Source organism: Columba livia, chromosome 2 (assembly GCF_036013475.1).
Source record: "Columba livia isolate bColLiv1 breed racing homer chromosome 2, bColLiv1.pat.W.v2, whole genome shotgun sequence".
Classification (NCBI taxonomy): Eukaryota; Metazoa; Chordata; class Aves; order Columbiformes; family Columbidae; genus Columba; species Columba livia.
The window spans coordinates 92,955,685-92,976,271 of NC_088603.1; the positions used below are offsets into that span (position 1 = coordinate 92,955,685).

The 20,587-nt window shown below is 38.8% G+C and overlaps 1 protein-coding gene across 4 annotated transcripts in view; it reads right to left on the reverse strand.

Moving 5' to 3' along the window:
- Positions 1 to 9,344: 9,344 nt before the first annotated feature.
- GALNT1 (polypeptide N-acetylgalactosaminyltransferase 1) overlaps positions 9,345 to 20,587 on the reverse strand; it is a 90,619-nt gene continuing 79,376 nt past the window's right edge. For all 4 annotated transcript variants that reach the window (XM_065052818.1, XM_065052820.1, XM_065052819.1 and 1 more), the window contains 4 exons: positions 15,894 to 16,033; positions 14,687 to 14,785; positions 13,816 to 13,950; positions 9,345 to 10,990 (listed from right to left, as the gene is read on the reverse strand). In XM_065052818.1, the coding sequence (XP_064908890.1) occupies positions 10,844 to 10,990; positions 13,816 to 13,950; positions 14,687 to 14,785; positions 15,894 to 16,033 (521 nt within the window). In that variant the 3' untranslated portion in view covers positions 9,345 to 10,843. The remainder of the gene's footprint in view (positions 10,991 to 13,815; positions 13,951 to 14,686; positions 14,786 to 15,893; positions 16,034 to 20,587) is intronic.

Genomic DNA, 20,587 nt, shown 5'->3' on the forward strand with positions numbered 1-20,587 from the left:
GCTGTGCTTCAGAGAAAGTCCCCGTTACTGAAATTCCAGTCCTGGGACTGGTGCTGCTTTGACCCTTGGGCAAACATTCCACCAAACTTGGCACCTCTTTCAGGTTATCCCAAAGTTCCTCCTGTGAAGCAGACACGAGTGATGCCATGAGAGTCACAAGTCATGATGAGCAAATCTTCAGAAGGATGCTTCTTCAGTTCACAGTGTTTCATGTTTGATTCTAGTTGGCATCGTATTTTAAGAGCTCTGCTCTTATTTGTCCATAACCTGCCTCTGTGCTGCCCACAACACTCTGGAGCCCAAATCCCTGGCTGCATCCCAAAGCAAAACTGCCCTCTGCATCTCTATGGTGACAACATGAAGAGCTGGGCTTTCCCACTGGGCTGGTAGTTCCTCACGGAGGTGACAGGAATTAGTTACCTGCCTGTAAGAAGAACGTGAGCTCAGTCACCTGTTTCAGAGGAGGAATTGTAAAGTAATAGGTTAAAGTTTAGCTAAGACTTGTGAAGATGTCTCTTTTTCCAGTAGAGATCCAGATGCTATTTTTTGCTCTCCTAACTTAAAAATAATTTGTCTTTCCTACTACTCTGCTATATGTATTTCTTGTAGGTTACTCGAACCAACAGAATGACTACTGGGAAAGCACAGCCTGCCCCTGTGTTGACCGTTAACATTTCCCTAAACATTTACAGTGGTTGCATATACAACAAAAACTGGTTAAGAAGATACACTATCTTGTACTTTCAAAGAAAAGAAATCCTGCTTTCAGTAAGTAGAGGAGCATTAGAAATTAATCTTTGAGACATTCAGAGAAGCAACAAATTCAAATATTAATTGAATTATTTTACTCCCTAACTGTGAGAAATTATCGAAACATAGTATGGTCACTAGCAGGACTGTTGGTTTTTTTGGTGGTGGTTTTTTGTTTGCTTGTTTGTTGTGGTTGTGCCAGCAAGGAAAAACTCTGTTCCAGGCCACATTTAACCCATCACCTTTTAATCCAACCCCCACCAAGTAGAAAATAAGCTCCTATTCCTTCTCTCCTGCATTATATACAGCTGTATTAAATCTGTTTTAGCTAGTTAACATTCCTAGTCCAGGCACATGCTAAAAAAAACTAAACTAAAATTTGCAGTCATCAAGCTACATCCACAGGATGTAGGAACAATCACTTCATTAGCCGTTTGCAACAGCCTAGTTTTCAATAAGCTTCATGCTCTGAATAATCAAGATAGGCAGAAGTCAAGCCCCACTTCATCAGGTTTGTTTTTTTTTTTAAATAAAACAAAACCACAAAACAAACAAAAAACCCCAAACCAACCAAAAAAAAACCCAAAACAAAAACAAAACCCCCCAAAACAAAACAAACCCTAAAACAGACACAACCAAACCAATCAACCATACAAACAAAACACAATAAAAACCCTACAACCATACACAAGTTTGCGTGAGATTGCCTGTAACTGGAGTTCCCCAAGTTGCAGTCTACTTGCACATATGCATCTTGGTTGTACATACACCACAATTCTATATTTCTAGTAACCATGACAGGGAAAGTTACTCTTCTGCTCTTCATATTTGGAGCACAGATGTGCCCAGCACCATCTAAGCTCCTTCACAGCCATTTGACTGGTAGCCACAAAGTCAAGTAAAGATTATAAAAGCTCTTACAGAAAGGGAAAGAAGGAAGGAAAATGAGCACATGAATGAATTCCAGTTCTGGGTTTTTAACTATTCTGTTATCAAAAGAATGATGCATGGAGTCATCTATAGTGTTAACATGAAGTACCAAACACATGTGTGACTACTTATCAGAGGGTTTCTTCTCACCAACAGCAATTTCACGAACAGTTTACTGACACTACGTTAGCCCCGGTTGCTCACATTATCTACTTGAGAAGCGGCAGGAAGAACACTTAACGTAACCCCAACTGTAGTGAAGTACTTGGCAAAGGTGTATACACAGAGGTGACCTTTACCTTTGTCAACTAATACTACAAACAACCTGGGCTGGTCTTGTCTAAAGAACCTCATACCATTGACAAAGACAAACCTCTCGAGGTGAGAAGTTTAATGAAAAACCTGGGTACCTTTGTGTCACAATTAAACTGGACCTGAGATTACTACAGGAAAAAATTTAAGCTGAACTGATTTATCTCAAAAAAGCTTGGGTAAAGGTTGGTGCACGGTACGGGTGTTATTATCCATGTTTTTATCTACTCTGTATTTCTGGCAGAATTTGTCCTTCTTGCAGACATCTTCACAGACAAGTTCCATCAGGAGACAGGCAGGATTCATCTAACTTCCTTATGGAACTGTAATATTATGGAATGTGAACACAGCAAAAGACCCTAAACAAACAAGCAAAAAAATTCCAAAACCCACAAAACAAAACCAAAACCCCTTATAACATGCTGTCTGCAAAACTGAAGGACAGTTCCCCTTGGTCTAACCAGCAATAGTAAGGACTGTAAGAACAACACTCTGAAAATCATACATAGGCATATGCTGTGTAATTCTTTTTGCCATTGATGAGAATATCTTGCAAGGCAGAAGAGATGTAGGCTCTTGGAAGAGCCATCTCACATCCACGCCCAGGATCAAGCAAAGGAGAGTTGTTAGGCACAGTGCTCCACGGCTCTCCATCGGGGAGAAGGGACATCATCACTGAACAGCTTTGAGAGAGTGATAAGGACATTCCCACTGTCACTGCAATCCCCAACAAACCACAGTGATTATTACCACATTGCCATCATTCCTATGCCTCTAGTTCTGTCATCTCTCTGAAAAATGAAGGAAACTTTTAAATCAGCCTTTCCGGTCCTACAGCCAGAATTGCATCTAATGGATCTTTTTTGTTTATTTTTTTTCTTTTTAATTTCCCACACATCATTGACAGGACGAGAGCAATTAATATGTCTTGTTGATGTCCAAGTCAAACACACAATTAACAGGCAGATTCAAATGGCCCCATTTCCCGAAGAAAGTCCATTACGCATTCCTCTGATATTTCCTACACAAGATATAGGAACTGGGACCAATTAAGCCCATGCACCAGAATATTCAGAGTCTGCAGTAAATGAGCCACAACCAAATCTAAGGCTCAGTACACCAGTATCATTGGTCAACTGCTTCTACACCAAAACACAACATTTTGCTGTGTTGTGGATATTATACCAGCTGTTTACAGTGTGGTATCAGCTGCATGTAGCATCCCAGCAGATACTGATGAAACACCATGCAAAAGGCACTGCCGGTTCACTGTGCAGAATAATGTGTCCTATTCTCCCTCCTCTTCTAAGCAAATGCTTCATATGGAAGCATTTTTAACTAACTATCCCAGCAAAAATGGGTCAGAGGCTCCCACCTTACCAAGTATTAAATCAGTTCAACCACCAAAACCCAAAACATTTCACTCAGCAGCTTGTGATCTTCAAAACTAAACCACCCATCAATCCAAGCTGGGGCACACCAGGTCTGCAATCTTGAGGCACCTTTTGAGGGATTAGGTGAAGGGAGGGAGGACACCGCCACCAGTCCATTATGTGTTGCTTGGTGGCAGCACTGCAGTGGCAGGAGCAGAGGGTTGCTCACAGGCAAGTGGCTTCCAACACCAACTACAAAGCAGCCCAGGTGTGCTGGGCTGAATTGGTAGCTCTAAAATGTCTATGTCTAAGCACAGTTGAAGAGTTCTCTCTAGTTACTGTCCTGACCAAGCAAAAAAAAAAAAAAAAATCCCTTCTCTATTGACCAAGTGCTGGTGGGGGTGGGGTTTTTGGGATTTTTAGTGATGTCAGTGATTACTTAAGATCACTCCTAACATTTGTCATAAATTTGACTGCAGGAACCAACTGAGTTAATGGATTATACTCAAATGGCCTCTTAAGCTTTCATGAGGCTGAAGATCACTGATCCAATTGGACTGGAGCACCAGAGAAACAAAGCCTGTCTTAGGGGACTGACTGTGACACAATAAATAGATCCTGTCTCTGGCAAGTCCTTCGCCAGAAAAAAAACCCCAGACCTCTGGGGTCTGGTTTCTACAAACCCCATGACTCAGAAGGAGATAGAATTTCCTTCAAGATTTGTTTCAGTACTATTATACATGGATGAAATGCACTTTTCAAGGCAAGAATACAAGGCAGAAAAGTGGAAATGGCACAGAATGCCTCCTAGCAGCCCAGAACCAGGCAAAGGAAAGAGAACAATGAAGCATTTCATCGCACCAGGGACCTGACTGAGCAGACTTGAGATGGCACTGACTACAACTTATGCAGCAAACCTGACAAATGCTGGCCATGCCTTTGACAGATAACACAGCAGTAAAACAGCCTCTCGAGTGACAGGGTGTACATGCTCCTGCTGTGGGGCTGAACTTCAGTTGTAACTGGCTGAAGTGGTTTAATGTGCTTTGTCTAAACTACTTGACATCAATACGCACAAATGCGCAATCTGTAATTAAAAAATTCTTTGCTTTTTATTTTAGGTATTCACAAACAGCCCAGGCCAGATCACAAGAATGACTGGCTTTGACTACAAAGGGTGATTTTTGAGAGCTACTGCATTCAAGCAAACCATGAATATAGGCAATATGGAGTTGGTTCCTGTGGTTTTCAGCATCTGTGAATGACACAGAAAATTTTTGGGTTTCGTATTTGTCTTATTTGTCTCTTGTTCCTTCGCCATATTAGTATAGCCACATCTGAATGGAATTAAGTATGCAACTTGATCTCACCATCTCAAGGATGCATTTCTTTTTTCATTTCACATGGGGAGGGATTCTTTACACTGGCAATGGAAATGATGCTTTTCGCTCCCAGCATTTCCCTGATTTAAAATACTAGAGGAAAAATTGCAAGCAAAGGGTACATTGGCATTCAAGAAGCCATCGCTTACCATGCCATGGCAATCATAATCTATAGTGACAGCTGTTATATCCCTGAGATCCTAGAATACTTACCAGGAACTGGTCATTTGAACTGTGTCCATCTAACTGGCATGCATCTGAAACTACCACCCTACTAATCCGGTTAGCTACCTGAAAACATTTTCAGACCAAACAGACCCATTAGAGATATGGATACCTTGACTAAACAATTCACATACATCAAAACCATGACAGAAAACAGAAGCTAGAAAATGTTTCTTGTTTTCACTGAACCTGAAACAAGGTTTCTCCTCTGAAACAAGCCAGATCTCCTCAGCAGCAGCCAAGGCAACTACAAAACTTTTTCTGAGATTCCTCGGTCTGAATATTTCCAATGCTGAAGTTGCCACAGCAAAGAAGGGCTGGGCTCCTTTCCCAGTTCCTGTGGACTGGGTATGGAGTGAACAGTTTTTCTTGGACCATGTCACAGGATAGGTGCTTTCCTTTGCCAAAGGAAAGTTTGTAGGAAAGGCATATTTCTAGAATTTAGAGGAAGCAGTAGTGAAGTATCTTAAAACACTGTTTTAACCTCCTTTCTATTAGCTGTTCACTGTCAGTATATAAACTATACATGGCCAACTGGTTAGTGTTAGAAACAGAAGTGACGTGGCCGACAGTATCTGAAGAGTAAACATTTATGATCAGCTTTGAAAAGCACAGTGAAAGGATGAGAGGCAACACAAAAGCTACAGGAAAGGAAATCCCAATTAGCTATTAGGAAAAAAAAATCTTCACCATGAGAGGTGACAAACAACCAGGCTCGCCAGAAGGCGACCTGCAGAGGCCTATTCCAACCCAAAAGAAAAGTGGAAGCGTCCAAACCTTGTGACTGAACTGGTATCATTAAGTACTGAAAAAGCAAGCCAAGTTGTTTTAAGATAGCAAAATAAACAAAGCTAGGTGATTGGACAGTACATAAGGAAAGAAAGCAAAAATCTATAAATTCAACTTAATACAAAATGGAACAAAGAACTACTTCTAAAAGCTAAATATTCAGAAAACTAAAATGACACTGAGGATCACTTCATGAGAACATTTACTTAATGCACTATGAGAATGCGTAGTGGATAACAGAAATAATGCACACCTCTAATGTCAACATACGAACTCATCAGTACCTTAAACACCATAATCCAATCTTTGAAAGCATAAAAAGAAGACTCGGAGAAAGGTGATAAAAATGAGACAGAACTCCATAAGAGGGAAGACCAAAAAGCTTTTTAGAAGAATCCAAAGCATGAGTAATATCAATGTTATTGGAGAACTCCTAAAGACATTCATCTACTGAAAGAAAGATGATGCATTTAAAATTGAAAGTTCTTCTGTGTGTCTTATTATTTACTTCAGAGGCAAGGAAACCAGGAATGATCATTTCAGAGGAAGGTTACTGTCTATGCCATGAACCGGTGCTATGACAATTACTCGGTTTATTTTCAGAAGTAGCAGCTTGTTTTAATATCTGAGTTTGGTTTTGAGATGGAGTAGCATCATCTGGCTGAATGGCTTGGCATGGTAAGGATCAGTTGACCCTGCATGAAATGCAAACAGAATGCTACAAATGCATTCTCCAAGATCCAAAACAAAGTGAACAACATAGTTAGTTTTCATCTCAATGTCATAATTTCTAGTCTCTAGATAACCTAATAGCTACATGCCCAACTTTTATTACACAGAAAGTGTTATTTTGTTATTCAAAGTACTTTAATACCATATGCATCACATTTTCATAATATCGTAACTATGTTTAGTTGAATAATTTTCAGTTATTAGAGCAAGGCACAAACTTGGGAACTATTTACTTGGAGGAATTGTTAATGTAGTGAAGGAAAGCTTCAAGTAACTATTTATCTTCTGAAGCATATTTGCATCTCCTTACCTTGAAGGGGAAATATAGCAGAATAAGGTTTTGCTCAGCTCTCGAATGCATTACATTACTTGAAAAACTAGAGCAAATAAGAAGCATTCTGCACAGTAAGAATTAGAAACATTATCTTACTTCTGCTAACTCGTGACAGAGATTCTCTCTGTTGCTTACAGTACATAACTCAGATTAGGACCATTGCTGTGATGAAATGCAAAGTGACTGCTACACCCTTCTCTATAGTACTACCATAAAAATAAAGCTACTAAAATACAACTTCATTTCATACCAATAAAACAAACTGGCAGACTGAGAGAAAAACATTCACAGTTATGTGTACACACAGATAACTGTTTTGTGCCTTCCAGTATCTAAACAGGCTCAAGATGACCTAATTAGAGCTGGCACAACCTAGTTATCCTAAGTTTGCACCATAATATGTAATACACTTCAACTCAGTTAAAAGGCACTGGTATTTCTCAATAAAAGTCTTTGTGCAAGCAAATGAGAAGAGATGGAGAACGGAACACTGTCTTTAGAGCACGCATATGAAATTTATGCTGAACAAACTGAGCACAGGACAGAAAAATGACAAAAAGTTTACTGATTGTCTTCAAAACACAACTACTGCTCTATTTTTTTTTTACTTACTCTGTTTGTATGTGCTATCAATGTCAAATAAGATAGCAGTGGTCCTTTTGCTTTTTCCTTCTACATTTGATCTGAACAAAGCAGTCATAAATGCAGCGGCACTGGAGAGGAGAATGGGATTTCTACTAGAAATTATTCATATGCCTAACAACACGGGTATGTCACACAGTAAGAAAAAGTCTTTCTCAGAACAGTTAAATAAAAATAGCCACACAGGTTCTAAAAATGCCAACCAAAAATATAAGTATGCGAATACAGATCAGATGGAAAGGAATTGAGTATACCTGTAACTCTGAAAGCACAGTGTCAGTGTTCCTAGTCAAAGCTGAGACACAGAAGAAGTGTGCCTGTAAGTGGAGGACCACCACTGGGAGACAACAGCTAAGCAGAGACGCCAAGGAAGCTCACTTTCAGCAGGGAGCTCTGATGACAGCCACCACATTCATGGTAAGAGAAGCCAGAAGTAAACTGCGTGGGGGAAGCTATTCTGTGGCCACGTTTGAAAGGTGCGTAGTACAACGGAGCATGTGAAATGCACTTTGCTAGAGGGACTGGGAATGTTTGCAGAAGCCCCATGCTGCTCACCAACATGGCACAGAAGCTGTGCTGAGATGGGCAAGCCGAGCGCAGCCCATGGCAAACAGCCACCACCAGTTACCCCACATGAAATAGGCTGAGCTAAGGGGTTCTGAGCCAAACGCCTTGGGGCTGCAGACAGCTCTGCAATCTGCTGCTTCCCCTCCCCACCTTCAGAAGAGGGTGACTTTTGCAGGTTAAAAATCGGTAAGGGATTGGCTGGAAATCAGATTGCTACTTTGACAACTTGATATGTGGGTTTTCAGTTGTGCGATGATTTATACTGCAGTTTTATGTGACCGACATAGAAAATGACTTGTTGAATTAACAAGGGTCAAAACCATCGTAATGCTGAGACCTGTTTACAGGTTTATTTGCATTATATGCCATGGCACTTAAGTTCTGTGAACAGGATATCACAGCAGTAATCGTAAGAGTTAGAAAGTGAAAATCTATTTGGCTTTGTGTGTTCAATGGTGAGCCACACACTTATGAAATCTGAAACACTAATATAAGATATTTTGAAAACTTACAGGACTTCTACACAGCACTTTTGATCCTCCTGCTTTTTATTCCATAAAAGGTTACCCAGCTCTAATCCAGAGCCTCTTTGCTGGCAATGCTTTTAAAGGGATGTATCTTGAGTGTGCAAAATGGTTTCTGAATTAATACATAACCTTATTTTTACACACCACATGCCCCCCTGTCCCAAAAAAAGTGTTAGTTTGCTAAGATAAATGAAATCCAAACCATTACCCAAACATTGTTCACTGGTACACAGCAGAAAACTGAAAACAGTATTTTGGTGGCTAAGATGCAATGTCAGACAACCACAAACCGTACTTCAGAAACAGTACAAAATCCAGGGGGACCACAGAGTATGTAAGGAGAAAGGAAATGTATCAATTTTAAATGATGGCACTGTCACCCATCCCATCCTCTTCACTGACCGTACCAGAGGACTAAGTCTTACCACATAACCACTAAGACAGACTGTCATCTTGACACACTTCAAGATCTTGCTAATAAATGTACCATGCCATTGCCTTCATAAATTTACTTCAACCTCAAAAGATTTGCAGGGCTATCAAAAAAGAGGGCTCAATGAAAGACAGTTAGAAATTTGGATGCTTTATCTGATAGTAACCCCACATTATCTCATCCTATGTAAAGTAGCAACATAACACTTCAATTTGTTAACATTTCCCCCACTTTGTGTATGAAAACTCTTGTCTACTGCTGCAGAAGTACCGGAGAAAACACTGACTAAAGCAACTTGGAACAGCAAATCTAAACCAGCCATAACAGCCAAATATAATTCCACACAACTTTTGCATGAGTCTAGGTTTAATTTGCTTTACAGGACAGTTGGCCAAACAATGACATTTATCATAAAAATATCCTCTTCATTAAGCAAATTTCATTTCTCTTTCCAAAAGAAAAGTTAAAGTATACTCTGAACGTTCAGTGGGTCCTTTTAAAGATCAGCCCACACAGATTTTTCTTAACAAAACAAAGCAGTTCAGTTAAAAAATGCAGACCGATGTAATGACATAGCCATATTGCTTTTGGCTACGTCAACTTTAAAAACCATGCCAATTTAGCTATTTTTCTTTAGGTTTTATTAGAAAAAAGCAGCAGATCAACATTACAATTCAGAGTCTAATCTAAATATGCACTTGACAATGAAGCACATCTGAATATGAAGTGAAAAAGGATTCCAGAAAACCTTCAGTTTTGCCAGTCTCCTGCAATCCAAATCATGTATCTTTTCTTCTGGCTTTCTGATGACTGAAATCAAACAAGGAACAAAAGATTTATTGCTATGAAAACAAAACCGTAGTACAGTAGTATGAGTCTTGGGCGCTACATGTATTCCATCAAGTTAACTTAATAATTTCCAAGTGTATTTAAATCTTTTGTTTGGCCATGAAAGTCCATAAGCTGACTGACCCAAGTATAAACTGAAACGGCAGGTCTGAACAGAAAAAAAGTTAGACAGCATGTTAACCTCCAGTTTTCAGACAGTAATAAAAAGATACATTTTTAACAGCCAAGAAATTAAAATGAAAAAAGTTGATCTGACATTCAAGAGCTAAGTTTATTCTTAAGCTCATTTTGTTTGCACCCAAAATAATTTTAGACCCACCAGAAAAAAATAGCATTTATGGACTATCACACAATTGAAAAAGAGAAACATTGCATTTTGACTTGGTTATTTTCCCCCAGTGAGGTATAAAATCTACATATAAATTTGATACTCCACTATAACAAATTGTACTTTTCATAGTTCTGATTTAGTTTCCATTAAACCCTGTTTACATTTTTCCTTAAACCACAGAATTCTTATTTCACGTTACTGAATCTGGTTTCCAGCTCTCTCTCTCTCATTTATTTGTGGATCTATATTTAGTAGTCTGGTTACCACTAACCAGGAAAAAAAAAACAACTCATGGAACTTTCTTCATTACAACAGCACTTTCAGCAGAGGTTACCGATGTGCAAGCAAACTACAATGATATGCAGCTCTTCAGAGAGACTATTTCATTGATTATGTTTCCGCTGTTCAAACGTTCTCTACATTATTTGCTGGAAGAAACTCCTTCAATCCTGTAAACATCAGTGGGCGCAGTTTCACTGGTATGTGTGGTAGTTTCACATCCTTACACAGGAAGGCTGGTTCACAGCTACTGAGAAGCTGCGGGAGTTCTATCAGCTGACGAACTGTGGATTCTGCTGAGCAGAAGTTTCTTCTGTTGCTGCTTAACAGTGTAGCCAAAGTATCAGCCGAGGTAGCCCAGTCAATCCTTGCTCTTCTTTAGAACCTCTCAGAATATTTCTGGAAGGGTGACGTTGCGAAGCAGCCACTGCTGGGAGCGGCTGCCGTTGCAGTCTCTGATGCTGGGTACCTGGCTGTCCTCTTCGGTCGCTTTGTCCAGGCACTGGTTACTGTTCACATGCAACAGGGTTAATTTCTTGAAGACAAAATAAAAAAGAAATTAGTTTTACAAAAATCACCAGGCATAAGCTAACCAAAAAGTCTCTAGGGGCCATTTAAGTTCTTCCATAGGTAAACAGGAGCTAGACGAGACCCCTTGGTTACCAACTCCAGATCCCAATTCTAGAGAAAACTTATATATGCTATTTGGTGATGTAGATACTAAACACATTGCTTCATTAAAAACAGAACAGTCTGAACTTTCAAATGATCAAGAAATATCCACCATCCTTTAAACAGGACTATACAGCTAGGGATCTTTGAGGAGTCAGAAATTAAGATATACAAAAAGATATACAACTTCAACTATTAGTTATAATAGTAGTTTTGATCAGATTAGAATAAGCATATTGAATATGTATTCAAAAAATGCTTTTTGTCTTACTTGAGGACACAAATTTGACCTTACACTATGTTCTCTTAAAAAAAAAAAAAAAAAAAAAAGAGAGATGTGTACAAATTCACATATATACATATTTTCCAGTACCTACTAATCTTACTTATGCAATCTTCCATACACCACTCCATCTACCTCGACACTATCCTCACAGAGAAGAGATCTTCGGAAGTTGCGTTTCCTGCCACTGTACTATGGATACTCACCAGTGCATCAACTTGCCTATGGTACTGACTAGCATTACTATCAGTATTTCTTCTCTCACTCAGCAGCATAACCAGGACACTGGACTGACCGAAAAGTGGCAGAACAGGCAGGCTTTATGTGCACAAGCAGCAAAATGAAAAAAACCCAAACCAAAAAAAACCCCACCACAAACACACCCACACCAAAAATAAAATGAGCACAATCTCCTACACTCATACAGCAGCTGAAGAATGAAGGAGGCAGTTGGAACAGACTTAAGCAGACAAATAAATAACACAAAGCTTTCGCCCCTGCTCCTTTCTTTTTCTTCCTGGCAGACATTTTCTTAGGTGCCTCCAGAACAGAGGCAGAAGGAAAAGAAACTATAGAAAAATCACTCAACTTTGTGGGCAGGAGTTCTAGCTAAGTATTCTCTAACTTATTTTTGAGCTTTATTAGCCAGCTTTAAGTGAAGATCTGAAGATTATATCTACATTTTTCCATTGACAAAATAAAGAGAAAAATCACGTACAACGAAATTAATGGCTGAGGATTCCACATTAAAGCAATTAGGTGTCTAAAGATGCAATGTTCTTACCATTGATAAGGCAGAAATAAAATAAAAAGCACTTGCTGTTTGGTGAATCACTGCATGTAGTAATACTACTCATGCTATTTACTTAAGTCAGGTAAAGTAAGTATGCAGAGAAAAGTCCCATCAGAGTTCCAGACCCGAGCGGACGGAGGAAGAAATGCAGCCGACTCAATATGAGTGATAAAGCATACTTCAACTTTATTGCCCGAGATAGCGTGCATTTATACCAAATACCATAATTATGCATACTTGTCTCTATCTAATAGGCTAAGCACATTTACTTACTCCACCTACTTGGGTTTAGCTAGCTATGCGCATCCCACATTCTTCTGACTCTTATCTCTTCAAAAATATCCTGACCCTGCCTTAGTTAGTACTTTTCCGTTCCCCCCTTTCCCACGGCCTAATAGACAAGATAACTAAGGCCTACTTATGTCAACTAAAATGGGCTCTGCTCGTACAGTTGCTTGGTGGACTCATGTCTGTGCTCCTTGAGCCAATCCCCGACATAAGTATATATTGAAAACAAGAATGAATGGTTCCCGAGACTCAAATTTAATCATTTCAAATAACATTTAATCCTGAAATCCTTCAGCATCTTTCTTCAGTCTCCTATCAGCAGTTGCTAGTAATGTGCAGACATCTTAGCAGAGATTCACTGTCTTCAACATTAATTGCCATCATAATAAAAAACCTCCACATCATTAATTCATCTTTCCTTATAGTCTTAAGGCTGTAGGTTTCGTTAACCCCTCAGCTACTAAAACCTATAGCAAGTCTATTTAGTTAGAAATACTCCCTCTTTTTTTTAATCAATGACTTTTTTTTTAGTAGCTAAATATTTACATGTTCTTGTTATAAAATAGTCACTGTGATTAGACTGGCAAGACTGTGCTTCCACAAATTGTCCTGTTACTGCCTTTTGGAATAACTGATTCTAAATTAAGAAGCTTGGAAACTATTTCTTTCTAACTAGCCAAGCCATAAGTCAGAGTTCTTGACTGCATCACTCAATCACAAAATTGTGCTTCGAGCTTGCAAATCAAATTATGGATGAATGGATCAACAGTCAATGATTTCTAGATGTGGCAGTTCAACACATGGATTTCAAAATAAATTCGAACATTATACACAAGAAAGAGAACGATTAAAATAAAGCTGTTTTAAGCCTTAAATATACCAAGATTAGAAACGTAAAATCTTCCTTATAATTTTGGGATGCTGATTTTTTTAAACTAAAAAACTATTTCCTTTTAACTTTGTGCAAGGTAAGACATTGTTAGCATTAGCTTTTACTGCCCAGTAGAACCCTGGAATACTTTTCTATTGTTGATCTCCTTGTAACATAACACTACACTGACAGACCAACTTTCTCCAGAGAATCCAAAACACAATGAAAATATTCTTATAAAATCTCCCCCAAAACTTACCAGATAATTAAAACAATACATATGGCCACTGAGTGACTACACCATGAATTAATGACAGAGGGAACACAGTCCTGACTTTTTCTCCTGTTTTGACATGTTAAATAGTGGCCCCACACTGGTATATGTTGTTCTATAGGCTCACGTAAAAACACAAGTTGCCTCTTTTTAATGTCACGTGTCATTAGAAGACTTACCACTGGATCATATTCCCAAAGCTGATTTCCTTTTAGATGGTGGCACTTGAGCATTGTTACTGGGCCATTAAGTTTGGACACATCTAAACACAGATCATCGGTTCGAATTTCTTTGTTGGCAGTATATGAGAAAACCTAGGCAGAAAAAGAATGAGACGAACTCAAGCAAAAACTTCAACTAAAAGATTCCTAGGATGGGGGAAAGGGGAACACTTGCCTACTAACTCTTTTTTTTTTCTCCCCTTCACCATGCATAGAAAGAATTTTGGGGGTTTTTCTAGGCTATAAACATTATATGAACAAGCTCTTCAGACAAAACTGCCATTTTCTGATTGCAAACTGCTTCCTGCATAGAAACAGGAGGATCCCCAACACAGGTAACCTTTGATTGTTTTCTGGTATACAATCAAGAATTATTAACAAAGTAGAATGAAAAACCAGATGTAAAATAAATTCCAGAACTGACACTCAGAAAAATGTACTTTTCAGGAACAGGTGCCATTTTATTTTATTTTATTTTTTAAATAATGATGCCAATCAGGAGGTCTAATCAGGACACAGTTTCAGAGAATGTACAGGAGGTGAAGCCTATCTTGTAACAGTCTTGTCCTCCCCTAATTTCATTTTTTGCTTGGAAGTTGATCCAAAATCTACTGCAATCAGGCTTCAGAAACCTATAAATGACAAACCACCAACAAACTGTCTCATGCATTTCCTCTTACAGGGATCTTCTTCAACGAGGGTTTCCCAGACTTTACAACTTCAGCATATTTTAAAGAGAACTACTGAAATAATCAGAAAATTGTTCTGTTGAGGAGTAGTGTTCCAAATTATTCAATACATTAAGATCATAAAAAAAAAAAAAAATCACCTGATTGCCACCCATTCCGTGGCAGTTAAAGATTCCAACTTTCTCGTTTTCTTTTCTTGCCATGTTATCCAGACATTGATTTGTCTCCACATTTCTTATCTGGGAGTGAAGAAGAGCACATTACAAAAGGTTGATGTTTTTAGAGGAGAGCATCGCCCATCTCAGACCACACCAGCACCTGTTCTCTCTGCTATACACCCAGAGGTTATGTGAATGAAACATAAAACATCGGAACCATACTACAATGAGAGACCACTATCTGTGACTCAAACTCCCAAGCAAGTGTTCAAGCTACCAGGTTACAGAATCATATTTGTTTCTTCACTTTTTCCTTGAGAACTTTCCATCTTGGGGACTCTTTTTGCTCAACGACTTGTCTACAACAAGAACAGACACAATCGAGCCTCCAGCCTCAGCAGTCAGAAGTTTTAAAACATTGTCCTAGGCACAGTGGGTTTAATTCCCTTTGAAACCAAGGGTGACTGGGTTCCATTTCCTCACTTGAGTTACAGCCTTAAACCCTGTATTCCTATAGGGTAAGCAGGCACAAATATCAGTCTCCCGATATTCATGCAGTGGCATGAATGCCTGCTCCGTTTTGTTCAAAACTTTTCTTTAAAAAACAAACAGTAAAAAGCCACCCTACAAGAGGTTCAATATGACTTGTGGGGAAGAATAGGTACCTACTTATTCAGGACAGCATCATCTGTACTACTGCTGCAGTGAGTTAAGAAGTTTAAAGAAAAACAGAGAAATGCCCAGCAAGGCTTAGGAATCACTGGAATTTGCTGGTCACTGAAGAGGGTTCTGGGGGTAAAGTTCAGAGCAGTTTTTCGGTAAAGTCCTTGCTTGGCCCTGTCTAGTTTTTTTAAGCAAAAGCCTGCCCATACACTGCACAGAGAATATTATAAAGAAAGTTATCGATAACTACACATTTCTGAAGGAGTATCTCTAAAGCCCTTTATGTGACTTTTAATACTGCAGTAAAAAGGGAAAACATTCAAATTACAGTACTGTATGCCAAAGTCCATTTTTCCGCCCCATTGAGAAGCCAGATGTATCGTTTTACAGTTGACAGGAACACGGGTGCAAGATACTTGAACTTTGCTGGAGATAAATTATTTGCACTAGTCAGTTGCAAATACAAACAACTTACTGTGCAACATACATTATATAGGGCAGATAAATGCATAGCGTAAAATCTTACCTCTCCTAGAGAAAAGTAATGGCGTGGAATTTGGGAATCAGGATAAACGTTCTCCAGGTACCAGGAGAAAGGCCTACACTGGAGCTTGCGTCGTAGTCCAAGTCGTGATGATATGTCCCCATAATCAACTTTAGTAACTCCTGTAAGACCAAACAAGTTTTATTGAATGGCTGCTAGCAAACTTTATATAATTCCACTTAATACAAAAGTGATCTGTATAATACACTTTGCACAAAAGACTTTTTCTTTAGGAAGTCATCTCTATGCAAAAATAATTTTTAAAAAATTATATAATTACGCTGTTTATATTCTCAGAGAGGACACATCAGTCACTACCTGTCACTTCTTTTTCCAGATAATACAAAAGATGGAATCACTGCATCTGTGCTACACATGATGATTTCTTACCTGTGGTTTGTGGAACAATTTAAATGCAATTGCTTACTAAGTTATCACAGGGGAAAGGCTGAAACTGTTATAGTCACAAATGCCGTTCTATCCCCAGTAGCAAGTGGGGTGCACATCTATGCAGCATAACATAACAGTTGCCTCCTCTGGAGTATGGAGAATTCCATTCTAATTTAATTCTGTAAGCCAGGTACCACCTGCTGGACCCTTCATCATCTAACTGCACAAAGAAATGGTCAGGAAGCGGCTTTCATACAGGGAACTAATCCTTTAATAATTCAGTATTTGTTCAATATAACTGCAGCTTTTGCAGGAAGTATGTTCACCATTAGTACTGTTATCACTTTTTGTGGTATTTTACTTGCATTTTTTCTCGTTTGCTCTTCGTTTATCAAAGAGCTCATTCTTCCTGTAGCTTCCCACTCCTTTGTGGTTGTTTTAATTCCTTCTGAAAATTAACTTGTGCAAGTCCATCCGCAAACGGGGTGAAGAAGGTGTGCGTGATCAGTACACATTTTTGCCTCACCAGAATTAAGCACTGTTGTCATTAATATTCCAATAATATTAATTAAGGGTAGGATAACTTCTTATTTTCAGACATCACATTCAGTCCTTTTTTTCCACACCACAAAGGCCAAAAGTAATACACTACAAAAAGGTCCCCCAAACAAACAAAAACCTAAACCAAAAAAAAACCCCAAACAAGTCCAAGCAATTTAAATTCCCCACACAGGCCACAAATATGGCTCAATTGGCCACTACACCTATAGACCTCCAGCTGCATACAATTTTCAGAAATCCCTCCACCTTCAGAACTGTAAACTACCTCTAAAATTGTTGACCTTTTGAAATTGAGTTTGAGACATTTTTAAGTTGGCCTGCTGTGTTATTAAACCAACCTGCCAGCAGATGGTGTATTTCTACTCAATTAAGACAGATAACTGCATAATTTCAGCTAAATGTTTGTAAATATCAATAAAGATATTAGCAATTTCAAGATTCTAGAAAACCCAATAGCCAGGCTTTTAAACTGCTTTTTTTTTTTTTTTTTTTGCTAAAGACTTTAAAAAAATATATGCGGGAGAACTATAGTGGTAAGGAAATGAAAGTAAAATAAGGTTGCTTTTTAATGAAATTCTGAGTAGGTGAATGAAATTTTAATATCTCCTGGAATAGAACCCCACAAAACTTCAGTCTGGGCTTTCCCAGTCACAAAAGAAATGCCAAAAGCAAAAAAATACAAGAAAAACAAACAAAAATTCCACCCCAAAATACTGCCTTATCATCAGCAAAGCAAATATTTCCTCTAGACTAAAAGGAGCACTCTCTCAAGAGACGATGAAGCAAGAAGAGAAAGGCTGTACCAGCCACAGCTAAGGATGGAGTGCATCATTATTCCATGATGAAAAAGCAGCTCATGGGTGAAACAGTTATCATGCCATCCTTACAACAATCTTAATGATACTCAAAACTCATTCATCAGTTGCTACATGGACCTTCAGAAAACAACACTGTTAAGGCTTTGTCACATCACTGAATGGCAACAAGAACTGAAGCCACAACGCAAAAGAATTAAATGCAATGTGATACTTAATAGCATACAAGCCTGCTGTTTCTTAAAGTAGTTTTAAATGTCACCACGGACAAAGAAAGAGTGCCAGCTGATTTTCCCTCTGTTACAATGAAATAAGAGGTGTGTATTATATTCCATTTAACCATTTTTAGCCTGAAAGATTTTTTTAAAATCCTCTCTGAAGTTATGTCTGTATGAACCCATATACTGGCATGTGGACCACAGTTACCATCATGTCAGCAGATAGACCGAACAGCAGAACTGGTTTAGTTGCCTTAAGAATGTCCTCTAACAACGTGGAATTACTCAGTTTCCTTGCTCTCTGGTAGCTTATCTGTATTACTCAAAACCAGCTTGAGTGTCTCTATACATTTGCACTATAGAGTGCAGTGTCAGTTACACATGGGGAACAATGGAAGCACATCAGGAAAACTGCAAAATGTAAAGTATCTCAAAAATAAAGTACATGTCTAAATCATTATTTCCTTCACAGATGGGTAAAATGTATATACACACAGTGACATATAACTTCCAGTTTTTCTGTACTTGTTTTTAAAGGCAAACACAAACAAACCAACCGACCAACAAACTCCCACAAAACAAGAATACAGAACAAAAACTAGATCAAATCTTCCTTCCAGGAGACAATTAAGCCAGACTTTACAGGTATGTGCATCATGAGGAAGACAATAATGTACACTAGGTGTTCTTTCAAATATTTGTCTTTGATTCATTTAAAAAAATAAGAAAAAAGGAAGTATTTACCAGTAGTTACTACTGTTCTCTTTACTTGACCATGCAATATATTCCCTCCCACCCCCAAACCCTAATTACATTAGAAGCATGGATGTCCCTGATGATTCTGTTTATCACACAGCTTGCTGTTTTCTGTGTGACAATCACATGCGTTTTTTTCCACATGTATGCCTAAAGATGTACTCAAAAATAAATACTGATAAAGCAAAAAACCCCACATCAAATCATCTTATCACACCAAAACATACAAATCACACCAAATAGTACAAATGTAAGATTCAACTCAGCACTTGCTTGTGATATCACTATTCTTGAGGAAGTTTGGTATGCAGTACCAGACAACTCTGATTAATAATATATAATGGTCTTTACTTATACCTTTACAAAAACATACATATAATGATGCATATCAGTAGAATACCCCTCCTTCAGCTTAATTTTCTTATACTTAAGCTTCCCATCAGCCATGTTGCAAAAGTTCCACCATCCTCAGAATTTCAAAAAAGATGAAGATTTGGTTGTCATGTTTAATATGTGGCAATATATTTATGTTAAAATGCTTGGGGGAAAAAAAAAAGCAAAATGATGTTTTTCATCATGAATATAAACTGCTCAATCATTATCAAAAGTGCAATATGAAAACTGGTTCATCTAAAACTAGTCTCATTAAAAACCATGGAACTTGTTTTTATTTAGTAGTATGAAACTAAATAAGCAATAATCGTTTTAAATGAATTAGAACAGCTAAATTATTTGCATTCCAAATTAATGTTTTAGGCAATAGTAGCTGAAAACAAGAACACATGGTATCACTCATTGGCTTGGCTACATTGCAAGATGTGGACTCAGTCCCTTCTCTGTCCTCTCTATCAACCATAAATAAAATGTTATCCATTTCCAGTCTGTACATATTGAACCTGGACTTGCCATGCTTGTCTAGAGCCAAGTGCATGCAGCAATTAGAAATGAGGCCTACTGATCCAGTTTTCAGGATAGCATGTTTATGCCTCTGCCTAGATGGTTTTTGCTCAGGTAATTCTGCAGCGCTGCCTTTTCAGGACTTCTTCCTCTTCACTTAGCCCCGTTGCAACACAAGATACCTTCCAAGGCAAGCTTTTCGTCAACAATGAAATTATTTCCATCCAAGCTAGATGAGGTTCTACTCAAGCTCATTAGAGGTGCTTTTTGGAATGTCTTCAGCTCACTGGCTGGGAGATGAGAGGCTGCTGAATAATGAGGATGCACCCTGGACAAGAAGCAGGGGGGTGCAAGTAGGAGCTGGAAGGCAGACTCACATGCAGCATGGGGAAACCACACAGCCTCAAAGTATCCATGCTTCATCTTTAGATTAAGGATACCAACAAATTCTACCCCTGTCAGTTTCACTATTTATTAGTAGTCAGGAGAAGCTTAGGAGGAAGTAGCTGTGGTGAGCCAGCCTAATGTTTTGCAGCTGCTCGTGCAGAAAGGGGCAGCTTTTCCTTGCTCAGCCTCAGACTCCTGCTGCACCTCCTGTGCTGACAGAGGTGCTAACCTAACCAGCAGAGAGCCAGCCCACAGGGCAAACACTCCTGACAAGTTCTGCAAGTCAAATCAGTTGACATAGATGAATAATCAACAAGTGAAGTGAGGGGAGGTAAAGCCCCATCACCTACCATGAAAAGCAAGGCACGCTCCTCACAGCAATCTCTTAAACTGCCACCACCAGCTTGTGAAGCCTCAGCTTGGACAATCCAGCCCTAGTATTTTAGACTAAAGAAAGTGATGAAAGGACATCACTAGAAATAAAGAAGCGGCAGAGTCCACAGAACAGAACAACTGGAGGCAAGAATCAGATTATTCACCTGCACATGCTGGATCTGTTTTCTGAAAGCCCAAGAGGAACCGGTCTGTGACAAAGTGCCCTGCTGTGACACCTGACTGTGAGGAAAACTGTTAGCTGATGAAAAAGTCTATG